Source organism: Notothenia rossii (genome assembly GCF_949606895.1).
Source record: "Notothenia rossii genome assembly, chromosome: 9".
Taxonomy (NCBI): Eukaryota; Metazoa; Chordata; class Actinopteri; order Perciformes; family Nototheniidae; genus Notothenia; species Notothenia rossii.
The window spans coordinates 55,367,434-55,389,720 of record NC_136907.1 but is presented as its reverse complement, the minus strand read 5'-3'; the positions used below and the strand labels follow the sequence as shown (position 1 = coordinate 55,389,720).

Sequence of the window (22,287 nt, the reverse complement as noted above, 5' to 3'; positions counted from 1 at the left end):
GTCACGGAGGGGGAGTGTGTAGGGGTAGGGTGTAGGGCGTGGTTTGGGATTGGGCCTTAATATCGCATTAACACCATATCCCAACGTACATTGCGGCTAAAACATCCAAATCACCGAGCTTAAACCATAGCTGAGGATCTTGAGTATGTATCGCAATGATGCTTGAAATTTCCCATATAGGCCTACGTCTGTTTCCGATTATTTTATTTTGAAATGCAGTTCCTGACGGACGCCAAAAAAGCCTGGGATTATAGAATTAAACAAACAAATAAAAACAAGGATGATTGTGTTTTATTGGTGAAAATTAACAGTGTTTTATTTAGAAAAGAATAACAAATAAAAAAGATTTAGAAAATACAGATTTCACTATTCTGAGGCTCTGAGCCCAATTTCTTTTCCTCACGGACGGCAAAAAAGGTCGGACATTATAAGACTTAAAATTCATGATTTGATATTGAGTAAGAACATGTTTTTATGAACCACACAGCTTCCGGTCTTCCAAGACCCGACCGGACAAAAAGACGTGGTGCAGGCACAAAACATACTACCAATAGAAATACATTGCTTTTGGAAAATCGTGTTGGTGAACACGAATCAATAGATTAAATGGCGTGACTATAACACTAAATGCCGTGAGACTGGGTTGGAACATAATACAAAATACAAAAACTCTATATGACGACATTTCCAATAATTTAACTTGCACTGAAAAATGTATGGCGTTTACCATTTATTTTAGCAAAGGCCTATAGTGTAGCCACACAGAGCAGCATGTCTGTAAATACTTGTTCTTGTTCATTTAACTTGTGAACATTTCTACTTGTGTTTCTGTGCAAAATACCTTCAATTTTCAAGGCCCTAGAGTCCCTTTAACTCACAGATGAAAATAGTGCTGAGAAATATACATGAATATCCAGACCAGCTGTCTTTTCTCACTAATAGCAATATCGAGAGAAAGGGAATTGGCTCCTTAATAAATGAATATGAGATATTTTAGAGCTGTGAAAGACAAAAAGAAGGATTTGGGGCCTTTTTGTTGATGAAATAAGAATAAGTACTTTTCACAAGACAAGAGATTGTATGCCCAATATTTTTGTCCTTTCACCGTTTTTCATCAATCCATCCTAAAAGCAACTTCATATCTCAACAGAGATATGAGACTGTAGGTGTTGTCAGTGTCATCAGTGGGCTTTATTTCATGTAGGTTTGGAGACTTTGCACCAAGGTTGCATGTTTGAGTCAAAGGTGTTCTAACAGGAAGAAACTGAAACTGACGTCATTGATTTGAACTGAATGCCATTTGACTTTCAAAAAGAGTCAAGGACATCTATTGACGAGGAATGAATGAATAAGATGAGCAATACATAACTAAAGGACAAGAAAGCATCCTTAAATCGAATGTCTTTTTTCTTCTTGAAAAATCAAGGGCTTTGAATTCAACTATGAAGTCGTGGTGTCAGAGACGCCCCTGAAGATTCACTGCTATTGTAGACCATCAGATATCTATTCAAATTTCCAGTATTTCCCGGAATGCAGATACATTTTCAATTCCTGCAACTCTTTTCACAGCTTGGAAAAGAAACAGGATGGAAATAAAAGGAAAGGAGAAAATATGACCCCGCATGTAAAAGAGGTGTGTATTTACAGTCAAACAATGTTTGCCAAGAGAACATATTCAAATGTTCAGTACACAGAGAGGGGCAGAGAAAAAGGAAGTCTGTGATGCTTAACCTTATGATGTGCGTTCATTATTTTGGTCAACGCAGGCAACTTTCACTTCACATAATAGTCAGAGGATTAGCTGCTTCTGTGTTGTTTGTGTACCCGGATGAAGTGGACCCAGGTGCATGTTTACAGTGTACATTTGAGACGATTAACAGAAAACAATCATTCTGCAATTCGAGGCTTCTAAAAGTCATATAATAAAACAATGTGAGAAGGGAAAATATTGCTTGCCTGACCCGCTCACAACCTGTTGCAATCTGCAAAAGTGCAGCATCATGACTATATATATTTTATTTTGGTAGCATTTTTCAGTATCATTGTAATAAGCAGTTAACATTATGTATTAGACTGGATGCCTAAGTGTTTTTAGTCAAAAATAATAACATGAATAAGTATGCAGTTATTTATTTATACTGCACATGTTCTCCAGTTTTACAGCTTGGACTTCTTCAGGATCTTGTCCAGCGGAGCTCTTTCTGTTTCTGGGATGATCTTTGTCCACAGGTTCAGAAATCTCTGGTTGGAAGCCAGCTTCTGGCGGAGGAACTGTCCAGGTGCCTGTGGAGGAATAAGTTATTTGTTAAGCACAAAGTTCAGATAAACAAAATTGAGATGGTGAAAACAATCAACACAAAACAAAAGGCGCACATTACAAGATTATGCAAAGTTGTGCACTAAATCCATATAACTTGACAACGTACCTCACGTCTGGTGCAGCATCCACACAAATTTTGGAGACGGCTCTTAGGAAGTGTTCGGTGAAGCTCGTTCCTGCTGCCAAGACGCAAGCTGCTCCAAATCTGTCCACCAGGAGGTGCAGCTGTTGGGCCATGCTCCCTCTTACTGCGACACAACGGTGACTGAGGAGGGTACAAATACAAATACACGGTGATATGAGACAAATTGTCTCTTACTGTTTCATTTCATTTAGTCTGATAACTCCTGCTGCTAAAGTGAATGCAGCCTCCCTACTTACTTCAGTCCTGTGTTCAACAGAATGCTCACTGTCCGCCCATGGCTGCAGTTCTCCACCATGGCACCCAGTGCAAGATTGGCCTGCTGCTGAACAAAGTTGCTGGCGGTCTGCGCTAGTTTGAGCAGCAGATCTCGGCCTGTGGCTTCGACCTCCAAGTCTATTGCCTTTTTGAGGTTCACATACAGCTCGGCTAACGTGGTCATAGCCTCACAGGCCACTGCTGATTTAGGTTATTTACCTATAATAAAAAATGACTGTCATCACACAAGTCTGTAGGGACATTTTGGCCAATGATAACAGGTTGAGACAAAGAGGTCTGAACAAAGATACAAAGCGAAGTGTGTAAAATACCTCGTCAATTAGAGCCAGACACACTTCATGGCGTTTTGTCTTGAGAGTCTGGGAGTGGTGCTGTGCCAGAGCTTGCAATATTTTCAAGCTTTGCACTTTCTTCTCCCTGTGAGTTTACATGACAAAAATGATGATCAGTAATACAATTAATATAATAAGTCACTTGCAGTTAAACCTGCTCCTGCAAACATTGCTAACTTTAAATGTAAAGTCTAATTAAGAAACGTTTTACGCTCTTCTAAGAGGTTGCATCAATGTAATGTCAAACTAATTATTTGCAACATGAAAAATATGTATTCTCTGATCTGGTACAACAGATCTTTATTGCTTACCAGCCTTCAGAGGCTTTCTATCGGATTGGTCAATGGCTGCAGCTCAACCTGTTCAACTTGTTTATCATTTACCGTCTGGAGGCTGCAGTCCCTGGCAGCCTTCTCTCCTGCTAACAGCAGATTACTCAGTCAGAGCACTGCACTCACCCAGTGATAAATCAGTTATAATTAGAACATGTTATTAATTATATGTTAAATGGTGTTGTGTCTAAAGATCAAGCTTTCGGGTTTTTTATATTTGGGTGACCTGCTGTGTGCTGAGTTAAAGATTGTCAGGTTACACGAGGAACTGAAGGGAATTGTTTGAATCCAAAGAGAAAAATCAAGTGTTCACAAAAACCTCCAAGACCCCTCTGAATAAAGGTCAGAGCTTGTACTAAAGCTGTTCAGGATGTGTGTGGATAAACGTACCTGCTATGGCTTTAGCCGGTTGCAGCAACATCCCAAGTTGAGATACCCTCCTCTTGGTTCTGGGAACTGTTGGAGGGGTCGGGTCCAGAGGCGTCATCACAGGGCTCACTTTGGGGGCAGCTGTAGTGATCTTTGTAAGAGCCGCTGCAGCTGCAGGGGTCCTCTTTCGAGCCACTGCAGGGGTCTTTTTGGGAGCCGCAGGGGGTCGAGGTGGAAGGAAGTACATACTTTCACTTGTACCTTGCCTGCTGAGATTAACGGCATAAGTGTCACTTTTTTTCCCACTGTACTTTAAGTCAAGGAGACATTTTTATGAAGGTGTTGTATTTAAGATTTATAATAAACATCCATCAGACAATTAAAAAACCTCAAGCTATAACAGCAGGGGTCCCCACAAAAGATTGAGGTCCCCGTTCAACAGTATGTCTGGCGAGAAACTGACCTGCTCCACTGGGTTTGGCACACAAAACAGGCAGGCGAGACACTCTTCTCCTGGGAAGTGGAACTGCAGACGCAGCAGGAGGAGCAGGTGTGAATACGTCCTCTATCAGAGGAATGGCTCTCAGCTCACTGGGTGTGTGATGCGGCTTTCACACCAGCGCTTTTCCCTTTCTAGCTCCGAGCTAGAGCTTTTCTGGTTCAGCTCCGGTTTCCCTTTTCTGCTCCCGCTCTGTTCACACCGCCCAGAGCCCGACTGGTGCAGCCGCTGCTGCGTCATGCGTCACCGTTTACATCGCTGATTTGCTCCCCAACGGCACTCACAACAACAACAACAACAACGAGGGACTGCGTCGGGTCGATGATCGTGTTGCTTTTAATCACACAAAGTCAGATTAAATAAAATAACGACTTCTCCAAGCTTATACTTTTCTCCAGAGTGCCGTGGTTCATTGTTTATTAATGTGTTTCAGCGGCATTTACCGACCGCTGCAGTACTGACTGCTCTTCCACGGGAGTTTGTTCTCCCGTTAGCTGCGGGTTAGCTAATACTTTAGAGCAGCCTCTCTAAAGTATTCACTGTCTGACTGTCACACAAGCAGCTGATACGTATCCCCAATTCCCCTTAAGTATGTGTGTCAGTCTGAATTGACGCTGTTTGGCATCACAACGCTGTTATTAAAGTGTCTCTGGTATAAAATGGGTGATGTTAGCATAGCAACCGAAGGTAAACTGACTACTTGCTATTGATAACCTATTGTGGCATAAGCCGTTTTCTACAGGCACATTTTAGCGGCGTATTTTTCATTATGATTCTACTTGTGATAGTCGGACACGACAATCTGTGCAGCACATGTATTGATTCCATCCGATAGCTCCTACAAAACAAAGCGTCTGCCTGCTCCCCACAATGATCAATAACAGTGAACAGATGGTCAAAGTAAGGTGCAAATAAACAGAATCACACGAAGCCTGGTTAGTGTTGCCTATCTTTATAAAGTGTGTTTCTTTTTATAAATGTGTGGTTGCCTTCTAGTCAATTTGCTCAGCACTACTGCTTGTAGGCAGGCATCACGAGACTCTTCAGTTGACCCATGTTCAGGGGAGGTGGGTTTAGTTTCCTGCACGCCTCGACGTAAGCAACGCCGCCTCTTAGCTCCGAAGCTCTTGCCTCTAGACCGACAATTTTTTGGAACTGGAAGTGAACCGGATCCGGAGCTAAGAGGCGGCCCCGCTGCAGTGTGAACAGGAAAAAACGATACTTTTCAGGCTCCAGCTCCGAGCCGGAGCTGAAAACGCGTTGGTGTGAAAGGGGAATGAGTGTCCACACTGCTGAGGCTGAACAGAGAACAGCTGGAAGAAGTTGGCCTCCTGTCTTCTTATGCTTCACATGCCTTTACAGCCGTCTGACTGCCGAGGAGCACCTTGTCCCAAAAGGAGTCCCTCTCATGTAGATCTCAGTGCTGCATTTGATACTATCGACCGTTATATCCTGTTGCAAAGACTAGAGCACTTAGTTGGCATTAAGGGAACTGCTTTAGGCTGGTTTAGGTCCTATCTATCTGAACGCTCTCAGTTTGTGTGTTTCAACGATGAATCTTCCATGTAAACCAAAGTTAGCCATGGAGTGCCACAGGGCTCAGTGCTTGGACAAATTTGGTCACACTATATATGCTTCCCTTAGGCAATATTATAAGGAATCATTCTGTAAATTTCCACTGTTATGCGGATGATACTCAACTATATTTATACATCAAGCCTGATGAAACCAATCACCTAAATAAAATTCAAGACCGCCTCAAGGACTTAAAAAGGTGGATGACCTTAAACTTTTTGATGTTAAACACGGCTAAAACGGAAGTTATTGTACTCGGCCCAAAGAATCTACGAAACAAACTATATAAATATATACTAGTTATGGATGGCATTCATTTGGCCTCCAGTGAGACTGTAAGGAATCTTAGTGTTATATTTGATCAGGATTTATCCTTTAATGCCCACATAAAATCAATCTCAAGGACCGCCTACTTCCATCTACGCAACATTGCCAAAATTAGGCATATCTTGCCTCAAAACGATGCAGAGAAACTAGTCCATGCATTTGTTACTTCTAGGCTGGATTATTGTAACTCTTTATTATCAGGGTGTACCAAGAAGTCAGTTAAGTCGCTTCAGCTGATTCAAAATGCTGCAGCACGTGTACTAACCAGAGTTAGGAAAAGGTACCACATTACTCCTGCTCTGGCTGCCTTACACTGGCTCCCTATAGAACACAGGATAGAATTAAAATGTATTCTTCTCGTCTACAAAGCCCTTAATGGGCAGGCGCCATCTTACCTTAAAGAACTCATTATACCCTACTGTCCTACTAGGGCATTGCGTTCCAAGAATGCACGGTTGTTGGTTGTTCCTAGAGTCTCTAAAAGTACAATGGGAGCCAGAGCCTTTTCTTATCAAGCTCCACATTTGTGGAATCAGCTTCCAGTTTGTGTTCGGGCGGCAGACAGCCTATCCGTTTTTAAGAGTACGCTTAAGACCTTCCTTTTTTATAAGGCTTATAGTGATAAAATAAAATAATCTAATAAGAGTGCATTGACGTAGATACGTTGTGCCTCTTCACCTATACATTTTAGTTCTTACTCTTTCACTTAAATCCTAAAAACTTAGATCTTATATTTAAAACTTTATCCAAAACCTTTCCCCTCTCTGACCTCTCGAGGTTCTATTAGAGGGTAACAGGTTGCAGAGAAGGCCTAGCCCGGCCGGGGAGTGTGGAACGTAGCCACAGACCTACTCCTTACCTCTAACCAATTCAGGTTCCAGTGGGGACCTTTCTCCCTGCGTGTGCCTCTCCACCTCTGTTTCCTACTTCTTACTTGCTACCCTTATCCCTCAACCTATCCTAAGTCCACAAGTCAAATCCACACTCATCTGAACAACAATAATCTTTTTGAAGAATTTTAGTCTGGTTTCCGCTCCTTACACAGTACAGAGACGGCCATGGTTAAAATCACAAACGATCTCCTGGTAGCAGCTGACTCTGGGCTCTTATCCATACTCATCCTCCTTGACCTGACTGCAGCCTTTGACACAATCTCAAACCCCATCCTCCTTGACAGATTATCTTCCATTGGTATCACTGGCACATCACTCACCTGGTTTAGATCTTTCCTCTCCGGCCGTACTCACTTTGTCCAACTCAAACACTTCAAATCACAGTCCCATCCAGTCTTCACTGGTGTTCCTCAGGGTTCTGTCTTGGGCCCCCTCCTATTTATCATCTACCTTCTACCTCTCAGTTATATCTTCAGAAAATACGCAATCCAATTTCACTGCTACGCGGATGACACCCAGCTCTATTTCTCCACCAAACCCACTTCCACTCTCCCCCCACTGCCCTTTCCGACTGCTTACTGGAAATCAAATCCTGGTTCTCATCCAACTTTTTAAAACTAAACAGTGATAAAACTGAGTTTCTCTTAGTTGGCTCCAAATCCACTCTGGCCAAAACTGACAAATTCTTCCTCACTATTGACAATTCCACAGTCCCACCCTCCCCCCAAGTTAAGAGTCTGGGTGTCATCCTTGACAGCACCTTATCATTTGAAGCTCACATCAACAACATCACTCGATCTGCCTACTTCCGCCTCCGCAATGTTAACCGCCTCCGCCCATCACTTACACCCAACAGCACCGCCATCCTCATCCACGCCCTTGCTACATCCCGTATTGATTATTGCAACTCCATCCTCTCTGGTCTTCCTCACAAATCCCTGCGTAAGCTCCAACTGGTCCAAAACTCAGCCGCCCGTATCATTACCAGAACTCCTTCCATTAATCATATCACTCCGGTTCTCCAACAACTCCATTGGCTCCCCGTTAAATACCGCATACATTTTAAAGTGTTGCTCCTCACCTTCAAGGCCCTTCACACACTTGCACCTCCATATCTCTCTGAACTCCTTCACACCTACACCTACTGTACCTTCGGCCCGCCTGACCACCATGGGGTCAAGAGCCTTCAGCCACTCTGCACCCCGTCTCTGGAGCTCTCTCCCACAAGACATCCGCAATATGGACTCACTCTCAACCTTCAAATCCAGCCTGAAAACACACCTTTTTAAACTGGCATATTCAATATCTTAATAATTGTTCTAAACTGATTTTTGTTTTTAAGTCTTTGTTTTTAAGTCTTGTATTACTGTGTGATCTTCTTTGTTGCTTGTTTTTAATTATGCTCTGTAAGGTGTCCTTGAGAGCTTTGAAAGGCGCCCATAAATAAAATGCATTATTATTATTATTAAGGGAGTGCATGTATGTAGACACGTTAGTTTAGCTGCTATATGCTTGGACTGTTGGGGGAGGCACCTTACTCCGTCTTTCTGTCTGTTTGTACCTGTGTACTCTCATGTTCCGATTAACCCAGCTTCCCCCAAATCTCTTTTTTGTGTCCATCTATAGGCCGGGATCCTGAGTCGAGGCTAATCCTGTTGCTGTGGTCGTGTGTCCTGGACCCTCTATCCTGAGTACTGGATCTGAGTCCTGGACTTCGAGTCGTGGCTGAACCTGTCTCTGCAGTCCTGCCTGACTCTCACCATACTACTTCCCTGATTGCTCCCGCAAGATTGCTGACATCCTCGTGGATTCATCATCTCATTATAGACACATGCATTTCCAAACATTTGGTCTACCTATGTTGTAAATGTATTATCTTTTCAATTTACACACGGCATCTATTGCACGTCTGTCCGTCCTGGGAGAGGGATCCCTCCTCTGTTGCTCTCCCTGAGGTTTCTCCCATTTTCCCCTTTAAACTGTGGGGTTTTCTTTGGAAGTTTTTCCTTGTACGATGTGAGGGTCAAAGGACAGAGGGTGTCGTATTGTCATACTGATATTCTGTACAAACTGTGAAGACCACTGAGACAAATGTAACATTTGTGATATTGGGCTATATAAATAAACATTGATTGATTGATTGATAAACTTCCAGGACTCAGGATCTGGGTTTTCTTGATGTTCTCCCAGTTCATGCGGGGTAAATCTATAAGAGGGCTTATCCTCTCTCGCCGAGAGAGTTCTGGGCTTCTGCGGAAAGCTGGTTTTTTGAGGTAAGGGCAAAATTACTGCCGACAAAGAGTGACACGAGGCCGCCCTGAACAGAGTGAGAATTAGTTTTACCAAAATAACTTGATTTAATTGTTTTTAAAATAACATTTCCAAAGAAATAAATCCTTTGAATCTGCCTATTCAGTTTCTGTTGGAATGTGAAGGGTTAGATTAAAGAAGCTCGTCTGGCCCTCTGCGACTTACTGTGAAGATGGCTGATTGGTTGTCGTACTATGAATTCACAGAGGGCCCGCTATAGCAACTGAACGAGATAGTAATGTCAAATGACATTATGACAGTACAATTGACCAATCATATCTTCCCTCTAAATGGGTGGGCTTTATTTTCACGGACTTTATGACAAGTTCCGCCCGCTGGGAAGTTTATCAGAATCCGAATAAGAAACAGGTTTATTGCCAGGTAGGTTCCCACATACTAGGAATTTGACTTGATGTCATGGTGCATACATAAAATGTAAAAAACAAGAAATCTAATATAAAACAAAAAATCTTTTACACCGTAATAAAATACAGTTAAAGCAGTACAAATTAAATAAAGCAGTAATTTACATGGAAATAGGATGCTATGAATGAATTTTAGAATATAAACTATGAAATGTGAAAAAATAATAAGAATATGAATATGTGCAGAAAGGAGTATGAACATTGTTTGCATTAATGTAATGCATATAGTCTATGATATGGCAGATGTAAAGTGTCAGCGGGGGGGCCAGGCCTTGTTTAAGAGGCCGGTAGCGGAAACTGTTAGCGCTGTGTTATGCATGCCCACTGCACCTTGCGGGAGTGACATTTCAATGATTTGTAGGGGAAAGGGCAAAGTTGGGTTTGGAAACGGTATCATTTCCTTTTTGGCAGGCATGCTTAACACCGGCGCTGTTCCGAGTTTGTTCTAATCCGTCAAAATGACGGACTGCTTTTAGATTTTTCAGCCATTGTTAAAAAAGATCTGTCATAGACGGAAAATATTCGGTTAACGCGTCCTCTGGTACACACCGACCAGTATGAATGAGGAGAACTCTCTGGGGGAATAATGCATGTGTTATAACCATGGATGTATAATAGAGTGCCACAATGACGCGTCCTAAAACAGCAGATTTAAGGTAGAATTTTACCACTTCCTACTTTTATAATTTTCTAATCATAAATCTTATCGATAGATTTGTGATCGATAGATTTATGATTCGAAAATTATAAAAGTAGGGTAGATATGTGGATATTATCCGGCAGAACAAAACGTGATCTGTCTCTTAAATGTGTGTCAACCACAGACCTTATTTCGAGCTATTTTCCAAAATCCCATGGAGAAATGGCATTGGTTTTTGTCGAAGGAACCGGAGGAGTTTACTTCTATGGGTGTTTCTCAATATCGAGGACGCTTAATTGGTAGCACATGTCTTCAGAGTCACTTGCTTCAGAAGCGAGGCAAGAATCCTTCCTAGCCTCGGAAAACGAAGAATTGTGGAACAGGCTAACAGGTGTGCAGGTGTGCGTCATATGCGAGGCCCCGCCTTAAATGGAGCGCGATTTCCGCCAAAGATTTGGAAATTGGTCCGTGCGCAAAGCATTGTGGGGATTTTAAGACCGCGGAGTCCACACATGTGCAGCCTCGAAATTTCTCGCTATGAAGAAAGGCTCGGTAGAAGGACATTGGAAAAGTCCTTCGGCGGCACTCGATGACGTAGTATGCTTGAAATAGTGGCTCTGGAGCATCTTTACTTGACATTGAGAAACACCCTATAAGAACTGGACACAGCGTTGGAGGCGGGGTCTTATGGGCTCAGAACAGTCTCATAATACACACATGCACACAGAAGGATTCACACTTGTATTTCATGAGCCGCAAAAGGATTCACACTTGTATTTCCGGATCCACACTTGTGTTTTTCAATGCACACACAAATGTGTTCCGTTTCATATACATGTAAATAAAATCCAAATACAGAAAAAAGTTTTACATATGTATTTTTGATCCTCACATATTTGTTTTCCGTTTAAAATCTCCAAACACCTGCAAACACAAACCGCTTTCTGTGCATGGATCGCTTTGCATTCGTGTGTGGGTTTTTTAAGACTCACGGTACGTCCACACAGCAGCTTTGAAAAAATCTTGAAAATCTTGGAGCTGGGCGTGTCTGAGAGCTTGGGGATTTTTCGCGAGCAACACGACCAACAACCAATCACATGAATGTCCCGCCCCCGACATACAAAGCAAAAAACCCCGGTTCTTCTCCACTATTGTCAAAATGGATGCCGGTTCTGTAGCAAGGGTAGCAAGGGTAGCAAGAGTAGTAGGAGTAGTAGCAAGGGTTAATTTAGTGGATGCAATGTCTCGCTGGAGGCCATGTAGTTTGCGTCGCTGTCGGGTACATCCAATACTCATACTTGTGTGTGTATGTGGGGGTCTGACATATTTATTTTAATCATGTATATTGTTTTTTTCTCAGGTACCTGGTAACCGGTGACTCCTACAAGACCATAGCATTCAGCTATTGGGTCGGGCATTCAACAGTGGCTGTCATCGTCAGGGAGGTTGCGGGTGCCATCTGGACCGCCCTGGTTGAGGAGACCATGCCGGTACCACAGATGGAGGACTGGAGAGCCATCACTGCTGGGTTCCAGGAGCGCTGGAACTTTCCGAATTGCGTTGGTGCCATTGATGGAAAGCACGTGGTGATCCAGGCTCCGGCAAATTCTGGGTCCCTGTACTTCAACTACAAGTCCACCCACTCCTTGGTACTGCTGGCTGTCGTGGATGCCCAGTACCTCTTCAGGGTAGTGGATGTTGGAGGCTTTGGAAGGAGCAGCGACAGTGGGAGCCTGCGGAAATCTGCATTTGGAGAGAGCCTCAGAGATGGCCGTCTGCAGCTACCACCTGACACCGTCATCACAGGAGCAGAGCGGCTGGGCCTTCTTCCCCATGTGTTTGTAGGAGATTAGTCTTTTCCGCTGCTGGACAACCTGCTGCGTCCATTCCCTGGACGCCAGATCACGCGCGAGAGGAGGATGTACAACTACCGCCTCAGCCGTGCCAGGTTGGTGGTTGAATGTGCGTTTGGCATCCTCTCATCCCAGTGGAGAATGTTCAGGCGTGTCATCACCACCAGCCCGGAGGTAACAGAGTTGTGTGTGAAGGCCACCTTTGTGTTGCACAACTTCCTCCGCAGGATAGGAAGGACATCATGCACACCTATCGCAGAGTCCACGGATGAAGCTCCAGCTCCTTCAACCCTGCGTGATGCACCGAGGATGGGCTCCAACAACGCCACACGCAGATCCATCCAACTGAGGGAGACCTTCAGCTCCTATTTCAATGAGGAGGGTGCAGTGCCATGGCAGCAGAATGTGGTGTAGGGTCACCTACAAACCAAAAGCTCTTTTAAGAGCTACCCATATTTTCTTTAAAAAGCAAATATTCCAAATGAGCCATTTAAAATCAAACATTCCTAATAAACATGTTTCTTGAATTGATATTATGATATGACTAACAACCTTTTTCCTTCAGTCCTGTTTTTAGTGATAAACCACCCATGATTACAAAAGGTTTTCACCTGAACAATTACAGAAGACGGCACATTATATATCGACATACTAGGGCTTTCACCAACTAATCGACTAGTCGACTAGTCGACTACCTATACCACTAGTCGGCGCTGTAGGCCCTAGTCAACTAGTTGTGAAAAAAATTGAGGTAAACGAGGTGCTGCAAAATGCTACAAAACACGTCCGACATTCTTATGTATGGCAGTACTTCAACGAAGATGTAACCAACTCCACAGTGAAGTGTCAGTTGTGTACAGCTGTACTGAAGTACAATACAAATGCATCTGCTATGCGCAACCATCTGAAGATGAAACACCCGCTGCCGACAGCTAGCACTAGCAGTAATGCTAGCACCAGTGAGCAACGGACCGGCGTCAGCACTGAACAGAGGCAAACGAACAGCAAGAAAACACGGGTCAACAGTGATGCGGATGATGAGCTACGGGATTACTGCCAGCGGACACCGCATATCCCCACAATGGATAATCCACTGGAGTGGTGGGCAGAAAACGTGCACCGCTTACCCCGCTTTCGAGGAGCTACCTGGCTATTCCAGCCACAAGCACCCAGAGTGAGAGGGTTTTTTCCCTGGCAGGCAACACTGTCACCCGAAAGCGGTCAAGCCTCCTTCCCTCACATGTCGATGCGTTGGTGTTCAAACCAAAAATATGGAAAGGTGGACGTTATCGTGGAGGACAGCGAATAAAGTTTTGCGCAATGCGCTGTTGAGCACTGGATTTACGTGGCATTTATGTAAACAAGAGTCTTTTGCTGTCGATTTTGGTGAGTCCAGTTACTGTTTGTTATTTACTCAGCCATGTAACACAAATTAAAATGCAGTGTTTAATGTTACTGTATGAGTTCCAATAGAAAATACAGTTGTAAACCTCTCTTTGTGTGTCTTTATTATGACGTAACGACTAGTCGACTGCTATTTTGAAAAACGTGTCGACTAGTAAATATTGGTTGTTGTGAAACCCCTACGACATACATGAAGCTTCTGGTATGTTGCAACTGACAAACCACATGAACAAGTGAAGACACAGTATAGCCATAACATACTTTAAATAACTTTTATTTATGTAATGTTGTCAGTGAAGTGTGTGATGAGTGTAAAAACATGTAATGTGGATCAGTATCAGTAATCAATTTTCCTCTTGGTCTGCCCCTAAAACAACCTTGTGAATGTCAAATCTGACTCTTAACCTCTTCTGTCTTGACATCATTCTCATGGTGGGCAATAGACTCTTGAAGAATGACAGGTCCTCGTCCTCCTCCGCCACCACTGGTGGGGGTGGTGGTGGCATGGCCAGAATAGGACCGACGGCAGACAGCAAACTTTGCTGAAAGAGGACATCTCACTTCCCCTTTTCCTTTCCCCCCGGTTCGCAACACTCGCCTCCTCCTGTCCTGTCTCCTCTGCTTGCTGGCTGTTAGCTGGCTGACTGGCAGTCTGATTGGCTGGCTGGCTGGCTAGACTGGCTGAATGACTGACTGGACTGGCTGGACTGGCTGGACTGGCTGGACTGGCTGGCTGACTGGCTGGACTTGCTGGACTGGCTGGCTGACTGCCACCTGGCTGGCTTTCCTGTCTCTCTTCCTCTGGCACCAGGGTGGATGGAGGAAGGGTTTGCCGGGGGACATTGCTGGACGTCTCACGGTCAATCATGAATGGGTTTAAAAAACTCATGACTGCCGCGAGACGCCAGGGCTTATATCCCCCCGAAGACCCTGCACCGCTTCTTTCCCCCTCCTTTTCATTTTGTTTCTCCTTCCTGTACTTGTCCCTCAGTGTCTTCCATTTCTTTCTGCACACTTCGTCTAATAAAATGAAATGAAAGAATACAGTTAATTTCTTTAATTTTCGAAAATTATTCCTCCATTAATGAAAACCTAATCACTTTATCACTGTCAATTGCATAAAAGGTTTTACATGTCACACTTTATCAGAATAAAAATAAAAATCAGAAACAGGTTTATTACCAGGTATGTTGCACATACTAGGAATTTGACTTGATGTCATGGTGCATATATATAAAAAAAAAGAAATCTAATATAAAACACAATGTTTTACACCGTAATAAAATACAGTTACATTGCAATAAGATAACAATTAAATAAAGCAGTAATTTACATGGAAATAGAATGCTATGAATGCATTTTTGCATATAAACTAAGAAATGTGAAATCAGAATATGTGCAGAAAGGAATATGACATTGTGTGCATTAATGTGATGCAGATATAGTCTATGATGTGGCAGAGGTAAAGTGTCAGTGGGAAGGGCTATGATGAACATTTTATTTTTTTAACATTTTGAACATTTATGAGATTAATGTCTATGGTGCTATTTTATGCTACATTCCATGCTGGCTAATGATACTGTCTATGCTTGCTAGCAACGAAGTAAACTAGCAACAAAGTAAACTGGATATAAAACGAAGTAAACTGGATATAAAATCCCCAAACAAGCGAAAACCTACCAGTTTCACCCACTGGCTCTGCCACCTCCCTCCATGCCTGGTTCCTCCGGTTTGTATCCCGGTAAGTAAATAGGGACTGGTCATAAAGAATCGGGTGGTTTGCTACCGCAATAACTAATTTCTCCTCCATTTTCCGGAATAAAGAAAATGAACTGCGGTCTGGTTCTCCCAGCTTGCACGCGGTTTGATTGGCTAGCGCTTGAACTGTCAGATTTGCATAAACGGGATTTGATTGGCTGACGCTTCCAGCTCAGCTTCAAAAGTTGAACATTGCTCAACTTTCGAATCCTGAAAATTCTGAAAATCTTGTAAATCTTCGCTTCGCTCCCCCACAATGCAGTTCGGCGAAAAGCGAGGCAAAGTGACGTCATCCCCATTCAAAGTCAATGGGCAGAGAAGCGTTGGAAGCGTTGGAAGCGTTGGAAGATTTGTTTAAAGCTGCTGTGTGGACGTACCGTCACCCGATTCGTACTTGTAATTTTTTCTATCTATAGCCAATCAGATGTCTTCTCAATTCTAAGCCAATCACATGAGCGCGCCCCCACGAGGGTATGATTTCTTGCGTTCATGACGTAGCTCTTCATGTACGCATTTTGCGATGTCCGGTCAGCTCGCTAAACAGAGGGCGGAGCATCAGGTGATCATGCAGAGCTGCGTGTCTCCGTCAGACTCAGAAGCTGATCTTGTCTCTCTCTCTCTCTCTCGTCCGGTTATACTTCACTCGCGTTTATGTCCATATCGATCAGATCCAGCTCTCCTGATCGGCCTTTATAGAGAGCACCGATCAAACTATTAAGAGTGAATATCGGCCGATAATGACCGGCGGGGCCCCCCCCCCGTTGACAGTTCACTGTCTCACTGGCTTCATAGTGCACTGATCGATTAGGCTAAGCTAACCTGTAGCTGCTCCCTCCACACTCACAAAAACTTCATACAGACATAATGAGGCAGCTGTATTATATATATACGGATCATGAAATACAAGTGTGAATCCTTCTGTGTGCATGTGTGTATTATGAGACTGTTCTGAGCCCATAGAGTCTCGCTCTTTCCTATGAGAGCTGCTCATTGGCACATCAGGACAAATGGCCCAACTTTTGAGAGAGCGAAATGTCACAGATTACCCATCATGCCTAGCTGTCAGAGCAGAAGAACCATGCAGAAGAACCCGTATGTGCGCTCACAGAGCATGCGCCCCTTAAAGAACAGAGTGAAGTGGCAGAGCGCACTCAAGCTAGTTTCTCCAAAATGACATACCCCACCTTTAAGCCCCATTCTCGGCTCAGTAGAATGAATGGAGACAGAAAATAAATCTAGATTCGGCTTTTAGTGCATTTTACAACTTTAAGGACCGTATGATTATAATAAGGGCTATAAAATACTTCATACTGGGTAGTTTATTTTGTTTAAAAAAAAGTATCCGCTGATTTAAAGACGTCTCTTTCCCCATGTTAGTCAATGGGGAAAAGTCTTTCTGGGCCCAGTGATGTCATGAACTCATACGGAAATTGTAGTACCGCCGTTTGGACACAACGAATATTTTCATCAGAGTCCGGCACACTTCCTGGAGGCTTGGTCAACACAGCCAAGCTATAGGTGGGCTTGTGTTTGTCGTGGTGATGTTTACAAGCTTCAGACACCCATGAATGGGGTAATAACTGAGGATTTTTCTTGTTAAATAAAACGTTAAAAAAAATAGATATAGAACCCTTTCACAAAATGTAAGAAAATACATTTGTGTATGTTTTTAACATAAGCTTAAAGAGCCTGTGACACGAGTTTCCCCCATCATCCAAACCCATCAATTTGAGTAAATATTGTTGTAAATGTCTTCACTTTCTGTATTCATTTGTTCCCACGTTGTATTTTTTGGTTCCTACCTTTTTATGTGCAACATTTAGAGGCGGAACTAATCTGCTGTGTTTGTGTGTTACACCTGTTTAATCGACGCACTGGATAGTTGCAAAGGCAGAGCAACGCAAGACGTTAAAGGAAAACTACGGAAACCAAAGGAAAAAATATATAAAGTTATCAGCCCCTCTAGGTGACTAGCAGCCTACAAGGTACGTTTCCTGCTGGTTTTGTGTAATTGTGTGCGGTTGAGCTGCAGGTTTGTGTGTGTATGTATGTACGCTATGTGCTAGCTTGTGCTACATGCTATTGTTAGCTTGTGCTACTTACTGTGTGTGATATGTGCGTTGTTTATTGTTTAATTGGCGGCATTAACAGTGATGACGTATGCATATATTACATATTTATTTGTTGTTTACCTTTTATATTTTTCTGTCTTATAACCCAGTTCTCACAGGTTGGAATAGGTCCCACAAGAATAAACCCCGTATTTAATCAAGACCTCAGCCTCGTGTCATTTACTGGAGGGAGCTACAGTGAGAACTCAACTGTTCCGCATGAGTAGACGAGTAAAACGGCGCCAGAAGGCAGCGATCCATGGACGACACGGGACATATCCGTCGCAGCGTGTACATCTGTAGCAGCCATCTACACAGCAGCACAAGATCCAACTACTTCTGGAAGGTCCAGGTGTTTTAGTGTAAATGTAGGTGCAACAAAGAGACTTTAAAGTGCCATACAAAGAAAATGGGACATTTGCATTGTTCATATAATCTGTTTTAATGTTATTTACTTACCTTTCTAATGGAAGTTAAAGGTTGTTAATATTGATTTGTGTATTAAGGTATTTGCAGTAAGTATTTGCAGACTAAGTAACAAACTACATTTAAAGGACAATATATTTCAAGTGATAACCGTGAAGAAATGTACCAAGTTTTGTTGTTTGCCTATATCATTATCACTTGTGATTTTCTTTAAATAAGGCTCAATAGCTGTGTATAAGCTTAAGATAACTCAAAGCTAAATCTAAATTGGCTAACTACTTAGCTTTAAAGAAAATTAAATATTAGAGTTAAAACCAAACTTAAGTAAACAAGTAAAATGTTAGATGTTGAGTCTTACACTAAGAGTGTTGAAGTGAGTGTAGTAGAAAACGAGCAACCACAGGCAACTGAAGATCCGAAAATGGATAGCCTTTCCACACAAGAGCCACAAAGGAGCCAAAGAGTCCGGAAGTTAACGGAAAAGGGCCAAGAACTGCACGATGAGCAAGTAACAAGACTTGTACACCGTTTCAGTGTGAGCTACAAAAGGTGGAAAGATATCACAAAGGAAGCCAAACAAGCGCTAAGTGGTCAATGCTCTAATGACCTGCTGCATGAATACATCACTAAGGTAAGCAAGACCTCCGATGATGTAAATATTGCTTATGAAGAGTTGAGGCTCATTGACATTCCCGACCATGGCACACGTCGCAGAGAAGACACCTGTGAAGCAGTTACAAAGACAATCATTGAGACTGCAAGAGAACGAATGGATACAATAAAGGACAAAAGTCATGAAGAAGAAAAAATTGGTAAAAACCAGACAGAGTCTGTATGCAAATCTGTTGCCTCTGTTAAGAGAAGTAATGGCTCTCATGTCACCAGGTCCTCGAGTCATTCTCGTGGCAACTCGAGAGCCACATCAAGAAGTTCATTCCTCTCTTCTATCAAAAGACAAGAAGCCGCTGCTGAAATTGCTGCAAATGAAGCGACTTTAGAAGTAATGCTAGAACAGAAACAACAGATTGAATAACTTCATATACTGGAGGCTGAAGCTGCTCAGTTAAGAGCCAAACAGGAGGCAGAAAATGCTGAGAGGCAAAGAGAGTTGCAAGCCAAGCGCAGACAACTAGAGCGATTAGAAACAATGAAGAAGCTAAAAGCTGCAAAGGCGAGACATCAAGTATATGAACAGAATGCATGCTCAGACGAAGAAATTAGCGAGCTGCTCCATCAACATGTTCCTCTGGTTGTGAAAGAAGAACTCAAGCATAAAAGCAGTGAACTGCAAAACCACTCACCACCTCAAGCTGCGACACAACAAAAACAAGAAGACAGTACTTCAGCTCTTATCAGAGCTCTTGCAGAGTCCATCAGTGCAAGTCGTCTACCTGTACCTGAACCAACAATGTTCAGTGGTGACCCACTGAGGTTCAATGACTGGAAGGTCTCCTTTCGTACACTCGTTGACAGGAAAAACATCCCAGCTGAAGAAAAGATATACTATCTAAGAAAGTATGTGGGTGGTCCCGCCAAGAAGGCCATAGAGAGCTACTTCCTGCTAGGCACAGAGTCAGCCTATCCTGCCACGTGGACCATCCTAGAAGAGAGGTACAGTAATCCTTTCCTCATTGCTAAGGCCTTCAGAGATAAGCTTGATGCATGGCCCAAGATAAGTTCCAAAGACAGCGTAGAACTTCAAGAGCTCTCTGACTTCCTTCGCAGCTGTGAGGCTGCCATGTCACAGATCAAAGGACTTGAGGTACTTAACGACTGCTACGAAAACCAAAAGATGCTTGCTAAACTTCCAGACTGGTTGACCTCAAGTTGGAACAGAAAGGTCACAGAAATGGAAGAACAAAATCACACGTTCCCAACCTTCAGCCAGTTTGTTACATTTCTCACACGTGAAGCCAAAATAGTTTGCAACCCAATAACATCTCTCCATGCTCTAAAATCAAGAGAAAGCGAAAAAGGCAAGATTTTAACAAATTTTTAGTCCTGTATCAAACGTATTGACAACAGAGACAAATGAAACAGCAGACGCCACAAACTGTCTTTTTTGTGAGAAAGCAGGACACGGTCTGCATGAATGTTACAAATGTAGGAATGAAACAATCTCTGAGCGAGTCAAGTTTGTTCAAGAGAAGAATTGTGCTTTGGCTGTTTACAATCTGGCCATCGCTCAAAGGAATGTCAAAACAGAAAGATGTGCGAAACATGCGAAAAGGGACATCCAACTTGTCTCCACGACAATCGCACCAGAGAAGAAAGAATGTCAACAAACCATGATGGTGCAAGAGAAAGCACAATGGAACGTCCACAAAGTAAAATGGCAAGCACACCACATGAGGCAACATCCAATACAGTCATCAAGAATGTTAAAGACCCCCATACATCCACAATAGTTCCAGTGTGGGTGTCAGCCACAAGTGAGCCACATAGTGAAATACTTGTATATGCACTCCTCGATACACAGAGTGACACAAGTTTTATCCTTGAAGAAACGGCAAAGGCTCTTCGCACAAAGAACGAAGCAGTGCAGCTAAAGCTCTCCACAATGGCTTCAAGAAGCACAGTCATGTCATGTAGGAAGCTAACTGGTCTCCAAGTGAGAGGAATCTACTCAGACAGGATAATACCTCTGCCAGTAACCTACTCAAGAGAATTAATCCCTGCAAGCAGAGGCCATATTCCCACACCAGAGACTGCAAAGGCGTGGCCTCTTAGATGAGATCGCTCCTCAGCAAAGCTGTGAAATTGGCCTGCTTATCGGCTACAACTGTCCTCAAACTCTCGTCCCAAGAGAAGTGGTGCCTGGTGAAGAAAACCAGCCCTTTGCACAGAGAACAGATTTGGGCTGGAGTGTTGTCGGCTTTGGCAATCCCTGTCTCGACATTGGAGATATGATTGGAGTAAGTCACCAGGTAACCGTGAAGCAAGTGATGCCAAGTCTCCAGTCTTCAAACCTCCCAAGGGAAGTACACTACGTCTGTAGAACACAGATTAAGGAAGTCTCACCTGCAGATGTCAGCGAGGTGCTGGAATCTGACTTTGTCGAAAGAGCTTCTGAAGATAACCCTCCATATCAGGCCTCCAAAGGTCTTACAGCACAGCAACTTCAAGCCTCAAATTGGTTCACAGGCCCTGACCTACTTTTGCAGAAAGAGCTACCAAGTGGAGAAGTCAAGGTGGGAGGGATCGTGATTAGTGACTCAGAGATTAAGAAGGCCCAGGTTCATGATACCCAGGCAAACTAAGTAAAGTCGCTACTAGATCACCTTCACAAATTCTCAGACTGGTCAAGAGTGGTTAAAGCCTTTGCCAGACTCAAGCGCCTTGCAAAGGAAATTAAAGGTCTCAAGCCAAGGTCCTGTGAAGCCACACGCTTAGAGGAGAGGAGAGAAGCAGAGCTGACCATAATCGAGATGGTTCAAGAAGCAACACTCTCTCAAGAAATAAAGTGCCTTCAGCAGCATAAGGAGTACCATCTCCAACAAAGACCAAAGTGGATCAAGGACCGCAGAAACGTCAAGGTAAATGACGTTGTCATTCTGCAAGACAACACTATACCACGGGGCCAATGGAAGCTGGCCAGGGTTGTGGAAGTGTACCCAGGAGGGGATGGAAGAGTAAGAAGGCTCAAGCTGCTTATCAGCGACTCTACCTTGGATGGAAAGGGAAAGCGCCTCGCTAAACCTGTCTACCTCGAAAGGCCTATCCACAGACTAAGACTCAGTTACTCTCACTCACACTCTGCACTTCTTAGGAGTAAAAAAAATAGTTCGTTTTTACGTTAATGTATATCGGTTTTCTAAAAATGTTATGGAAATCACAGGTGATTTGGTGGGAGTGTAATTGTCTTCACTTTCTGTATTCATTTGTTACCACGTTGTATTTTTTGGTTCCTACCTTTTTTATGTGCAACATTTAGAGGCGGAACTAATCTGCTGTGTTTTGTGTTACACCTGTTTAATCGATGCACTGGATAGTTGCAAAGGCAGAGCAACGCAAGACGTTAAAGGAAAACTACGGAAACCAAAGGAAAAATGCATATAAAGTTATCAGCCCCTCTAGGTGACTAGCAGCCTACAAGGTACGTTTCGTGCTGGTTTTGTGTAATTGTGTGCGGTTGAGCTGCAGGTTTGTGTGTGTATGTATGTATGCTATGCGCTAGCTTGTGCTACATGCTATTGTTAGCTTGTGCTACTTACTGTGTGTGATATGTGCACCGTTTATTGTTTAATTGGCGGCATTAACAGTGACGACATATGCATATATTACATATTTAT

General features: G+C 43.2%; 2 protein-coding genes and 1 long non-coding RNA gene across 3 annotated transcripts in view; 1 reads left to right on the top strand and 2 right to left on the bottom strand.

Annotated features, from left to right (window-relative positions):
- LOC307018584 (CTD small phosphatase-like protein) overlaps positions 1-22,287 on the bottom strand; it is a 125,927-nt gene that overhangs the window by 88,240 nt on the left and 15,400 nt on the right. The window lies entirely within an intron of this gene.
- On the bottom strand, positions 252-8,530 carry LOC307019321 (TOG array regulator of axonemal microtubules protein 2-like). Its single transcript, XM_079650115.1, has 3 exons — positions 2,702-8,530; positions 2,427-2,585; positions 252-2,283 (listed from the first exon to the last, which is right to left on the bottom strand). The coding sequence occupies exons 1-3, from the start codon at positions 2,902-2,904 to the stop codon at positions 2,232-2,234; spliced, it is 414 nt and encodes a 137-aa protein (XP_079506241.1). The 5' UTR covers positions 2,905-8,530; the 3' UTR covers positions 252-2,231.
- On the top strand, positions 13,041-14,742 carry LOC307019584. Its single transcript, XR_013802699.1, has 2 exons — positions 13,041-13,682; positions 14,144-14,742. It is a non-coding gene; the product is annotated as an uncharacterized lncRNA (long non-coding RNA).